This window comes from Camellia sinensis, chromosome 2 (genome assembly GCF_055761805.1).
Source record: "Camellia sinensis isolate YWXY chromosome 2, ASM5576180v1, whole genome shotgun sequence".
Classification (NCBI taxonomy): Eukaryota; Viridiplantae; Streptophyta; class Magnoliopsida; order Ericales; family Theaceae; genus Camellia; species Camellia sinensis.
In genome coordinates, this window is record NC_138962.1 from 77161668 (window position 1) to 77175530 (window position 13863).

Consider the following 13863-nt stretch of genomic DNA (forward strand, 5'->3'; position numbering starts at 1 on the left):
TGAATCCCGGTCTCGGTTTAGATTCTCTTTCTTCGATGATCTTCTTCAAGAAGTCATCCAGTTGCTGTTTCTCTTTAATCTCTTCAATCAGCGCCGGTTGAGCAGAAATAGCAGCTAAGGTTCCACCTTGTTCTCTCAAAACAATTTCAATTTTAGATTTTTCAAGGTCACAAAGCAACTCTTTCTGTCCTGTAAGCAAATAGGCTAAGTTTCCAATCGATTTCCGGCTCAATGCATCGGCAACGGTATTGGCTTTTCCCGGATGGTACAATATCTGTAGGTCATAATCTTTAATCAGTTCTAGCCATCTCCGCTGTCTCATATTCAGTTCTTTCTGTGTGAAGAAATACTTTAAACTCTTGTGGTCGGTATATACTTCACATGTCACCCCGTAGAGATAGTGACGCCAGATTTTCAGGGCAAATACTACTGCAGCAAGTTCCAGATCATGGGTCGGGTAGTTCTTTTCATGTGGTCTCAGTTGTCGGGAAGCATAAGCAATAACTCTCCCATTCTGCATTAAAACACACCCCAAACCCTTATGAGAAGCATCACTAAATACAGTATAACCATCCGTACCTGAAGGTAGGGTAAGAACTGGTGCAGTCACTAATCGAGTTTTCAACTCCTGGAAAGCAGATTCTCTTTGGTCGGTCCAGTCAAATGATGTCCCCTTTTGAGTTAACTGAGTCAATGGTAGAGCAATTTTGGAGAAATCTTTGACAAATCTTCTGTAATATCCAGCCAGTCCCAAAAAGCTTCGGACTTCAGTCACATTTGTTGGTCTAGGCCAGTTCACTACAGCTTCAATTTTCTGCGGATCAACAGAAATTCCATCTTTGCTAACAACATGCCCCAAAAACATAACATGGTCAAGCCAAAATTCACATTTAGACAGTTTAGCATACAGTTTCTGTTCCCTTAAGGTTTGTAGGGCAAGTCTCAGATGATGTTCATGCTGTTCTATACTTTTGGAGTAAATCAATATGTCATCGATAAATACAACAATAAAGTCATCAAGGTACGGTTTAAAAACTCTGTTCATGAGGTCCATAAAAGCAGCTGGTGCGTTCGTGACTCCAAAAGGCATAACTAGAAATTCATAATGTCCATACCTTGTTCTAAAAGCAGTTTTATCAATGTCTTCCGGTTTAACCTTCAGTTGATGATACCCCGATCTGAGATCAATCTTAGAAAACACTTGTGCACCCTGTAACTGATCAAATAAATCATCAATGCGTGGCAATGGGTATTTGTTCTTTACAGTTACCTTATTCAGTTCACGGTAGTCGATGCACAGTCTCAGTGAGCCATCTTTCTTCTTGACAAACAAAACAGGAGCACCCCATGGTGAAGTGCTAGGTCTGATAAACTTTTTGTCTAACAGTTCTTGCAGTTGCACTTTCAGTTCTTTCAGTTCAGTTGGAGCCATTCGGTAGGGAGCTTTAGAAACTGGTTGTGTTCCGGGAATCACATCAACGGTAAATTCAATCTCCTTGTCAGTCAAATCTCCTGGAAGATTATCTGGGAAAACATCTGGAAATTCCCTGACTATAGGAATACAATTCACATCAGTTTTAACACTATCATCAGTAGACACAGTCAGTACAGAATACAGATATCCTTTACACCCCTTTCTAATTAATTTAACAGCTTTTACTGACGAAATCAAATACGGAGGAGGTACTACTCCACTCCCATTAAACACAAATTCAGGTAGACCAGGTGGACGGAAAACAACTTGCTTGGTCACACAGTCAATAGTGGCATGATATTTTTGTAACCAATCCATCCCCAATATTACGTCAAAATGATCAATGTTCAATGGCAGTAAATCAATAAACAGATGCATATCCCCAACAATAATTTCACATGCGGGGTACATATAAGCACATGTCATGGATCCCCCTACGGGTGATGATACGACTAGCAGATAGTTCATAGGTTCTAAGGGTCTATTCAATTTCCGTGAGAAAGCATGCGATACATAAGAATGCGTAGACCCCGAATCAATTAATACATATGCATTTTGTGCACAAATAGAGAGAATACCTGACACAACGGTCTCGGTATTCTGCACATCTCCCGGTACTAGTGCGAACACTCGGCCTTGCCTCACAGGCTCTTTCCCGGTAGCTCTGGGGTTAGGCTTTGGTGGAGCATTTGATGCTGCTGCGCTTGGTGCAGCTTTACCACTGGCTTGTGGAGCAGAGGGGCAGTCTTTAACCATGTGGCCCACCTTGCCACACCTGTAACAGGCTCCAGATATTCTGTAGCAAACCCCTTTGTGCTTCTTGCCACATTCAGAACAGGGTGGTATGAAACCACTCCCTTGGCTGGGGCTAGTTGTCAACCCCGTATTCTGTTTCTTATTGGCTGGGTTGTGCTTGCCTTTCTTAAATTTGAAACCCTGCCTTTTTCCATGCCATTCAGTTGTTGGTGTTTCAGATTGTTTCACCGCTGCAATGTTCGACTCGGCCATCAATGCCCGGTCAAGAACACCCACAAAAGTCGGTAATTTCAAAACATTTATCCGGTCAAGTATTGCCACATTAAGGCCACCTTCAAATTTTCTGGCCTTCTTATACTCAGTATCCACCATATGCGGTGCATAACGGGCAAGTTCAGTAAATTTCGTCTCATATTCTGCAACGGACATTGTGCCCTGCTTCAGCTGTTCAAATTCGGTCACTTTTCTATCCCTGACACACTGAGGGAAGTACTTTTCAAAGAAGGACTCCTTGAATTGAGCCCAAGTCATAACAGTGTTTGTTTCACGGATTAACATCCACCACCTTCTAGCCTCTTCTTGTAGGGTGAAGGTAGCTAACAATACTTTGTTTGCTTCTGAGCACGGAAACACTTCGAACAATTTTTCCGTTTCCAGAACCCAAGCTTCAGCTTTTAACGGTTCAAGGCCTCCCTGAAAGGATGGCGGTTTCATCTTGCTGAATTTATGGGTGAGAGCAATAATATCCCCATCATCCACGTTAACATTAGGTTCCGGCTGTACCGGAGGAGGAGGAGGAGGTGGGGGCAGTTGGTTCTGCTGTTGCTCAAGTCTAGCAGTTATCAGTTCTATCATTCTTTCCATTCTTTCCATTCTTGCCTCAGTAGATGAGGATTCGGGTTCATTTGCATTGTCCATTTCACTATAAGCAGTTATAACAGTTTTAAACATAAGCAGTCATTTGCTTACCAGTTTAACACATTAGCAGATATTCAGTCATAACGTAATCACACACTTAACAAGCTCATGAGATGCCCTAATCACTTTCTAGGACACCCTATAGCTCATTTGGACACGTGTGTGCGGTATAACTCGTGGTTAAGTATCGCTCTGATACCACTCTGTCACGACCCAAACCCGGCCCTATGGGTTTAGTACCGTAACCGGCCAGTAATCCGAGATTACCGAAGGCCTGCAGAACAGTAATACAGTAAAACAGAGTACAGGGCCTGGCGGAAGCCAATACAGTAAATAAATAGTGTCCATTGAGCTGTGACAGTCTGTATGCAAAAAGGCTTTTCACACATTTATACATAAACAGTACAGAACAGTATACACAATATTCACATCCATTCAACTAGGGACTCAACCCTACAGAACAGTACAGAAACATTCCGTCTGTACAAAACAGTACGGTCTATACAAAACAGTAAAACAGTACAGAAGGGGGAAAAACAGACAAAACACCCCCAAGCCATAGCATGGCAACTCGGAACCTCACAGTGAGGCACAAAGGCTGGCTTGACAAAACTGGAGTAACCCTGACGCCTCTAGCTGCGGTCTGGTGCCTGAACACCTACATATATATATGAGCAGTGAGCTAAAGCCCAGTGAATAACATAAAGCGTAAAGGGGTTTAGAATGAATGTCCTTACAGTAATGAAAACAGTTCATTTCAATCAGTAATTCAGTTGCTCAGTACAGTAAACAGTCATATGTGGTACATCCATTAGCATAACAGTAACAGTAGGTCTTAAAAGACCGAACAGTAATGATGGCCATCAGTCAGTAAACAGTAGTGGTTCCACAAGGAAACCGACAGAGATCTCTGTGACAGTAACAGTAACAGTAAACCGTAGATACTAAGGATGCCACAGTACAGTTCAGAAATAAAGGACATACATTCATTCAGTAAATAATACCAGTTCAGTAAACAGTTCAGTTCAGTATTCAGAAGATAATCAGTTGAACATATCTTTACACAATTGTTACTCACAGAGTTCTGGGCTACAGTATGCTAGAGCGTGTCTCCCCAGTTGCCAACCCTACACAGTTCACAGGTTGAACACACACTAAGCTACACAGTTGGGAAATCTTATAACTTAATCCCTAATTTGCCTTGGTGTGTTCTACAACGATATCCTCATCTAAATGTCTTAAACTAGGCCTAAGAATGCCTAGGATGGGATGAGGATGCAAAAATACACTTAGAAAATATTTCGCAAAGTTTGCTGAAAATAGGAGCCTCGCTCGAGCGAGACTTTCTACGCTCGAGCGTAAGTCCAAAATCAAAGGCTTCGCTCGAGCGAGGAATCCTTCGCTCGAGCGGTCTGCAAAACAGTAAAAGTACTGGATGCTGAAATTTTACGCGCGATGGTCGCTCGATGGTCGCTCGAGCGGAGCCCTGGACAAAGGTGCTCGCTCGAGCGGGGAATCCTTCGCTCGAGCGAGGAAGCCAAATCTGGAATTTCCAGATTTGCCTCCCAAGCTCAAACCAAGCATTCAACCACTCCAAACTCGACCTCTTGGGCCCAAATTCTGGAAAACATCATTAAATTCAATGTATAACAAGTTTCAAAGCTCAATTTATGAATTCAAGCCCCAAAGGTGAGTCAATTAGAACCATATTCAAACCCATTTTCAAGAATATGAAGAACATGCAAACATGCAAGGATTTAAACCAAATCAAAGCTCCAAAGCTTGATCAAATGAGCTCATTTCTTTTCAAATCAGATGGAAACATGGTCTATAACAACAATATGAGCATGCATGCACTAATGTCCATGTAATCAACCTCAAAATGCAACAATACCAACATGCATGCAAGAAATGATCTTCAATCCATCATTAATGGACCAAATCATGGCTTAGCTCTACAAATGAGGCATGAATTGTGCAAGAATGAACTCAAGAACAGCAACAAGAAGATGGATGTCCTACCTTGGGTGTAGAATTAGAGGTGAGGGAGCTCAAACATGCAAATACACTTTCAATTCTTCAAGATTCACAAGCTAAATCAACAAGAACACTTCTATTCTCTCCTTCTCTCCCTCAAGGTCGGTGATGTGCTCAAAATGGCTGAGCAAAATGTTCTTCAAGTGTGTACATAAGGCTCAAGTGTGTGTATATGAGATAGTGGCAAAATGGTAAATATGGCAAACTCTTTAATTGGCTTATTTAATCTAATTTAATCATACCTAATCAATTTTCAGATAAATATACCATAAAATCACATTAATCACATTAATTATGAGGGTCACGGAACATCAATCGGTTTCTAATTCGGCCGCCGATAAGGCCTTCAATTAGCAGTTTAAACATATCAACATGAACAGATAATCAGACAATCAAACAGATAGAATGAAATTAACTAACATATACTCAGTCAATTCAGTTCCAGTTTCAGTCAGTCAGTTCAGTACTTTTAATCAGTTCAATTATCGGTCAGTTATCAGTCATTATCAGTTCCGTTTAACAGTAACTGGTGATCAATCGGTCATTAATCAGTAAACAGTATGAGGGTTGTTACACTTCACTATCCATGGCACTTGTTTATCATTAATGGAACAATAACCATTCCTATAATATACTAATTCGCATTGACAATCTACAGGGAAAATAAAATACGCTTGCAAACTGTCATTACTATCTAACCTCCGATCATACACATTTACTCTAACTAACCCATTGGCATTGGGTGCGCAAGGGAGGGGGGGGAGGGGAATATTTTATCAACCTTAATACTTTTTTGTTTGTATCTCAACTCAACTGAGAAAATATTTTTGGGCAACACAACTGAATTGTCTGTCTCCTTCGATGATTGATCAACAATTTATTTTTTACTATTTCATTTCGGTATTGTTTTGTATTTAGATTATTGAGGTGGAGTATGATGCAAATGATTGGTAGACTAGTAGGTGCTAACCTAGTTGGGATGCACTTGACCTATAAAGATGTAATTGCTCTACTATCATCAATAGTCTACACATATTTTATTTAATGATATAATTTTTTTTTAATATTTTATTTCATTTTGAAATAAAAATTATTCATTCAATAAATGTTATATAATTAATTTAATGATTGTAATATTGAAATTTTTTATTTTCATATATATATAAAATTATTTATTTCAAAAGGAAAAAATTACATAATTACATACTTTTTTAGTTATAAGTTTATAATTAAAAAAAATAAGTCATACATAATTAAATTTAAATACCACCATACAAGAAACATAACCAAACATCTCATTAATCTTAACTAAAATACTCTAGTACAAATTTTCTTTTATTTTGGTTATCCTTGATAAAATCTACATAGATAATGTATTTATTATTCATTTAAAAAAAAAAAAGGCCTGCCTAGCTTGGCCAGCGGCTTGAGCCCAAGTCCGCAGGCCTAACCCCCACTTTCGGTCCATGGACCGGACCAACCCGACCCGCCTCCCAAAAAGCGAGAGCCCGCGAGACTCGCTTGGACCAACCTGAACTCGGGCCTGAATGGCCGGACCAGACCGGACCGAGCCATAATTTCACCCTACCTATATCCTATGTTGCTATTTTTTGAGACACTTGGTAGAGACCCAATTCACCATTAATCTGTATTATTATTGAAAGGAAACACTCCACATGGTATCATATTAATGATATAGAACTACTACTTGTATATGACGAAAATAAATAAATAAATAAAACAATATCATGTCTAACATGAGACCTAGTGGCTTTTGTTGGGTTGATGCTTGAATTTCTTTTAGTCGCCCTGAGGTCAACACGGCATGCAATTCTAGTTTAGCACTAACCTTCGGTTTAGCCACAAATGGAATTACTCTAGCCACTAGTGTTGCCAATCAAACAGTCATTGGCATAGGGTAAAGTTTACCCAAGCTTCAAGCTTTGTCTATTCCAGAATTACTAAAACTCACTCCAAGTTGGCAACTCTCATGCCTCTATTTAAATACAATCCAGATGCTCTGTGATTAAATTATGTTGTAAATTTTATATTAATCCACATGGTATACATTTCTTAAGTAATTTATAACTAGAAATAGAATAACAATGCTTAGAGAATCGGAATGGCTCAAATGCATTAATCAAAAAGGTTAACAAGGCATAATTGCAAACAACGTGAAAGGTTAGCACATAAACTAATTATAGAACCGAACACAATTCTCTCACGTGATGGGTGTGAGACTCAGAAAATGTGGAACCCACCTCATGTCAGAGGATTGTGTTCGGTTCGTTTCTGTCACTTTTCTTTGGAGAATCAGTGAGTGTGAATAAGCAGCCTACTTAGCCAACAAGACAGACATAATAGTAAGGAATATAACTACACACGCCTCAAGGAAGCATAACTTAAGCTTTGCTATGAGAAAAGGCATATTTGTGAAAGTTACATAAATCAGTCCTTTACTTTCACAGCAAGCAATCCCAAATTTTCCACAAAAAATAGAACAATCTCTCCTCTTATAAAAATCCCGCAAATAAATGGTTCTTTTTCATGCCCAATCACATCTAGAATTACCAATGGCATTGCCCAATTTCCTTCTTGTTTTCATTCTTTTGTCTTCCATCCAAGTCCTCTCCTATGGAACCATATCAACAGACCATAACCAAACAATCCAAGCAATGCTAATTCAAACTTGTTACAACATTGAAAACCAAAGCTCATGCCTCTCAAACATACAAGCCAGGCTTGAAAACCAGAATCCAAATTCAATCCTCAAAGCCGCGCTCGAGACCACACTCAATGAGGCAAGGCAAGCCATGGGCGTGGTCACAAAGTTCAACACCTTATCGATCAGTCCCCGTGAGCAGATTGCGATTCAAGACTGCCAAGAACTCCTTGACTTCTCAGTCTCTGAATTGGCCTGGTCTTTGACTGAGATGAACAAGATCCGAGCAGGCTCGACAAACTTTCACTACGAAGGGGACTTGAAAGCTTGGCTAAGTGCCGCGCTGAGTAACCAAGACACTTGTCTTGAAGGCTTCGAAGGCACAGACCGGCGTCTTGAAAGGTTCATCAGAGGAAGCCTAGCACAGGTCATGTTGAAATAATTTCAAATACTTAAAGTTGTTTTGGAGCTTTTTTGGGTTTTTGAAAAACTTTCATTTTGCCTTTATGTAGCCTTGTCACACATAGGAAAAAGAGGTAAAAAACTAGGGTTGATTGGTGAAAAGTCTACACCTATAGGAGTATATATTATTTGGTTAAGGTTTAATCTTTTTTGGTGATAAGAACACGCGCTAAAAAGTTATTGGAACCGGAAAAGCCACCAGTGCTTGAAAAGTTACTGGAAAAGAGGCTAGAAGAGGCACCAAAAGTTGCCAACAGTGACCAGTTGCGGTGAGATGGACAAATAGGTGAATAAACAGGTGACATTTGGACATATAAGTGGACGGATAGGTGACAAGTGTATAGATACATGACATTTGGACAATTAGATAAATAGGTAAGCTTTGGACAGATAAGGGTCCTCTTGGACATATCAATATCCTTTTGGGCCCAAAGATTTAAGGTTGGGTTTAGTACCCAAAAAACAAAGCCTTAATAAATAGTCATGAAAAATTCTCTTAATTTAAAGAGAACCAGGGCTATGCTAACATGTACTATTGCACTTGACACTTGATTTTTGTCAATCTCAATGATTGTAACTGATAATGACAGTTTAAGACGGTTGCGGTTAAAAAGTTCAATGGTTGTAATTGTTAAGGATAATTTATGACTGCTAATAACAGTCATATTAATTTAAATTCAAAGTGTAGATATATGATTGTCGGAATAGTCATGTTTTCTTCTATATAAATCAGATTGGGAATTGTAAAAATATATAAAAATTTGAGTCCTTACTCTTTTTTTCTGGTTCTGTTTTCTGCAGAAACAGAACTCCAGACCTGTTCAATTTTATACAGTACTTGAGTATTCAGGGTCATTTTTCATTAGTGCAAAACAAAAATTGACACAGTATAGGTCGGACTTCATTGTATCCTGGAGACAATTTGTCATTTCCGTTGCACACTAACACAATAATAGTCTTAAGGACATCGATGTCTGTAACATCCCTTGATGCAATGGTATCCGTTGTTCCTGACATCATCACCGTCCTCATTTCCTAAACAGGTCACACAGCTCATCGGTAATGTCTTGACATTGTACAGTCAATTACATAGCTTGCCATTCAAACCATCAAGAAACAACACCAAAACCAATCAAGCCATGGAATATCCCAAGTGGGTTACAGAAGGAGATAAAGATCTTCTTGCTCCGAGTCCGAATGGAATGCACGTCGATGCGGTCGTGGCATTGGATGGGAGTGGCCATTACCGGTCGATCATACAGGCTGTTAATGAAGCTCCGAATTATAGTAACAGGAGGTACATTATTTATATAAAGAAAGGGGTTTATAGAGAGAACATTGATATGAAGAAGAAGAAGACCAATATTATGTTTGTTGGGGATGGCATTGGAGCCACTGTGGTGACAGGGGATCGGAATTTCAGGCAGGGGTGGACTACATTTAGGACTGCTACTGTTGGTGAGTGCCTTGCCATACTTCATTTGTATTCCCAAGATATTGGCATGTCAATAAACAAGCAATCCGTTTTATGGAAAAACATCAGTAATATTACATACTTACAAAGTTTACTCAGAATTTTACTAGAAATATCAATCTATAGCTCAATTCATTCTATACATAGATCCCATAATAGGATTTCCGAAGACCTATATATTACCGGATGAATTTTGTCAATTTTCTTAAAAATCTTTTTACGTGGTTCAACAATGTTATAGAGAATACCTCTCATGTACAAGCGGTTGGAGGTTTGACTCTCACATGCCATTTATTGTGAAACGGAAAATATCAAGAAAATAAAGTGTCTAATATATCTTCAAATTTAGTGTGTAAGCTAGATCCAAAATAAATGTTGGTTACGTATTTCATTTCCTTGTACATTTTTTTGGGTTGTGCTTTGCAGTATTTTCATGGTATTGTGGTAAGTAATAAGTGACATTTCTCTTGCTTCAATCTTTTGTTTTTTTTTTCCTTAGCTGTTTCCGGGAGAGGCTTCATAGCAAGGGACATGACATTCCGGAACACGGCCGGACCCCAAAGCCACCAAGCCGTGGCCCTCCGTGTCGACTCCGACCAATCTGCCTTTTTCCGATGCAGCATGGAAGGCTACCAAGACACCCTCTACATCCACTCACTCCGTCAATTCTACCGCGAATGCAACATCCACGGCACCATCGACTTCATCTTCGGCAACGGTGCAGCGGTCCTCCAGAACTGCAAAATCTTCACCAGGCAGCCCTTACCAATGCAAAAAGTCACAATCACTGCCCAAGGCAGAAAAGACCCTCACCAGAGCACTGGATTCTCAATCCAGGACAGCTATGTCTATGCCACCATGCCCACTTACTTAGGCAGGCCCTGGAAACAATATTCCAGGACTGTTTATTTGAACACTTACATGAGTGGGCTGGTCCAGCCCAGAGGGTGGTTGGAGTGGTATGGGGACTTTGCTTTGAGCACATTGTGGTATGGTGAGTATAGGAATTATGGGCCTGGTTCGTCGTTGTCGGGCCGGGTCCAGTGGCCAGGTTACCATATCATTCGTGACGCTGCAGCGGCGAATTTTTTCACAGCTGGGAGGTTTATTGATGGACGGTCGTGGTTGCCGCATACAGGAATCAAATTCACCGCCGGATTAACCAATTAGGTCACAAGTGTGTAGTTTGGTGTTAGGCAGCTTAATACAATAAATTGTACCAATTTAACACCTTGCAAATTTATTCTCTCAGTTTGATTTTAGTTTTCAGTAATTGCATGCGAGGAAGTGAGTTCATAGATGGGGATGCATGGAAAGATCAAATGTGGAAGTTATGCAACACGGAAAGATAGTGGGTTGAGGATTCCCTATTTTTAATTTTTTTTTATTATTCTGTTGTAACTCATCGATATTTATTGGATTGCGTGTGTTTGTTATTTTTATAATTTAAATGCTAAGAGGGTTTTGGAATAGTGAGACAAAAAGATTTAGAGAGAGAGAATTCTAAACCAAAATGGTGTGAAGTGTGTCGCTAAATGTCATTTGATTTTTTAAGTATTATGTTTACTAAAAGGAAAATGCGTGAGAGCTCGAAATTGCAATGGCCCGAATCTCCCGAATGCCAAAACAACGTCGTTTTGGTAATTTTTTTTTCACCTTTATATCTGAAAAGGAAGAGAGAGAGAGAGAGAGTGAAAGAAAGAGAGGAAGCGAAAAGACAGAGAGGGAGAGCGAACACACAGACAGAGAGAGAGAGAGCTGGAAGGAAGAAAGAGATGGAGATGGTGACGGTGCGAGATGTGGGCGACGGTGCGACGGACGGTGATGGTGATGGTGATGGTAGATTTGTGCAGATTTGGTTTGTTTTTTGATTTTGATTTGGATGTGTTGGGTGGGTTTTTACATTTTTTTTTGGTTGATCTCTGTTGTGGGCTTGTTTTTTGGTTAATTTTTATGTGTGATGATGATGATGTGTTTGGTTGATGATGATGATTTTTGCTGTGTTGATGATGATTTTTGGTTTGATTTCTAGTTATGGAAATGATGAAAAAAAAAAAAAACAATTCCACTCTCTCTCTCTCTCTGCTGTGTTGATGATGATTTTTGGTTTGATTTTCTGTTTTGTTGATGATGATTTTTGGTTTGATTTCTAGTTATGGAAAGGATGAAAGAAAAAAAATAAAAAAAATTCCACTCTTTCTCTCTCTGCTCCTCTCCCTCTCTTGTTTCTTCTTCTTCTTGTACCTTCTTCTTCTGCTGCTTGGAAAGGATTAAAAAAAAAAAAGAAAAAAAAATCTATTTCAAAACGACGTCATTTTAGATTCGGGCTGATTTCGATCTCGGAACTTTTGAGCTATGTAGCGGAATTGTTATAATGATCTATAAGTACATAATTTTTTCATACTAAAATTATGCGGCACTAATTTTCTTGAAAAATTTAAATTACATTGGTCAGTTTTTAAAATGATATTTGACCCAAAATTGATATAAACATTCCACATAAAAGTTTTGTACAAATTTTAGATTTGTATACCACACTATTCTTACATTGATCATGTTCACATGTTGGAAAGAACGACATACAGACAAATATTCGGGGTTATTTGGGGTGTCCTAAATAAGTGCATTTTTTGTCTTTTTAGACTAAAAATTTGAGGAAGAAAATATGGAAGTTTGGGTTAACTTTTTGACTTTTTATGGAAAAATGTGTAATAAAAAATTGTAAAAATTGATTTGTAGGGGAAAATTAGGATTGAGAGTTGTGCAGCCTTAATTGTTGACTTTTGGTGAATAGTGTTAACTTTTTAACTTTTTGAGTAACTTTTTGACTTTTTTGTAATATGCCAAACTTGGCCTCAGTGATCATGTTCCCATCTGGGGAATGCAAAAAATTAAAGGGTAAATTACAAATACATCTTTTGAGATTTGCTTAAAATATAAATTACTCTCTGTAGTTTAAAAAATTACAAATACCTCCCTATCAAAATTTTTTATTTAACACAATTAATTGAAAAAGTAAAATTTCTAATTGTTCATTTATACAATAATAAAATTATTTGAATTATTAATTGAAATAAAATTTTAATATTATTAAGGCCTAGTTTGGGAAGTCTCAAAAAAGTTAAAAAGTCAAAAAGTTACTCAAAAAGTTAAAAAGTTATTACTATTTATCAAAAGTCAACAATTACGACTGCACAACTCCCAATACTAATTTTCTCTTACACATTAATTTATACAATTTTTTAATGCACATTTTTTCATAAAAAGTCAAAAAGTTAACCTAAACATTCATATTTTCAACCTCAACTTTTTAGTCTAAAAAGACAAAAAATGCACTTATTTCGGACACCCCAAACAACCCCTAAAAACTGTTAATTAACTTGATAATTTATTAATAAAATGACCTATTTGTTATGAAATTAGAAACCTTAAGGAGCATAATGTAATTTTTAGAACCATAGGGGGTAATTTATAGTTTAAGTAAACTTCAGGAGGTGTGTTTGTAATTTATCCTAAATTAAAGGATAACACATTTCTTCAATGCTCAAAGAGGACTAGATTTTTCATTTTAATTATTCATGTGGTGAAGTGGTTTGGAAATACTCTTGGATCCTAAAGAACGTTCCTAATCCTCTGATTGCCACCTAAAAAAGGGATTAACACTCCAGTCGGTGGTGTTGAAATTACCACTCCAACAGATAAGTTAGTATATGACTCTCGTTTACTTGTGTCTTAAGTTTATTTTGTTTGTTCTTACATACTTCTGATAAGTTGATGTTCCTCTATTTATATTCGCTTCTGGGTCCTACGGTCAAGCCCACTCTTAATCCATCGCATGATTGCTCATTCTGCCCTTCTGTCGTATGCCAATTTCCACTCGGTTTCTTTTTCAACTAATTTTATGGTCGATTTATCTATTCGGCTTCAGGATCCCCCTGGGCAGAGTCAAATAACATATATCCTGATTTTCCCCAAATTTGTTTGGCTTACACATAAAAGATATTCGGCTCCCACAATTACCCCCCAAACATCCTACTAATGCCAGTTAGTCGGCATTTTGGTTTTGAACTTGGAGAGTCA

The 13863-nt window shown here is 38.3% G+C and overlaps 1 protein-coding gene across 1 annotated transcript; it reads left to right on the forward strand.

Annotated features, from left to right (window-relative positions):
* The first annotated feature begins 7589 nt into the window (after nt 1-7589).
* On the forward strand, nt 7590-11228 carry LOC114287519 (Plant invertase/pectin methylesterase inhibitor superfamily). The gene is made up of 3 exons (XM_028230901.2): nt 7590-8274; nt 9353-9767; nt 10283-11228. Exons 1-3 carry the CDS (start codon nt 7720-7722, stop codon nt 10951-10953), a joined length of 1641 nt encoding a protein of 546 aa, XP_028086702.2. The 5' UTR covers nt 7590-7719; the 3' UTR covers nt 10954-11228.
* Nucleotides 11229-13863: the final 2635 nt, after the last annotated feature.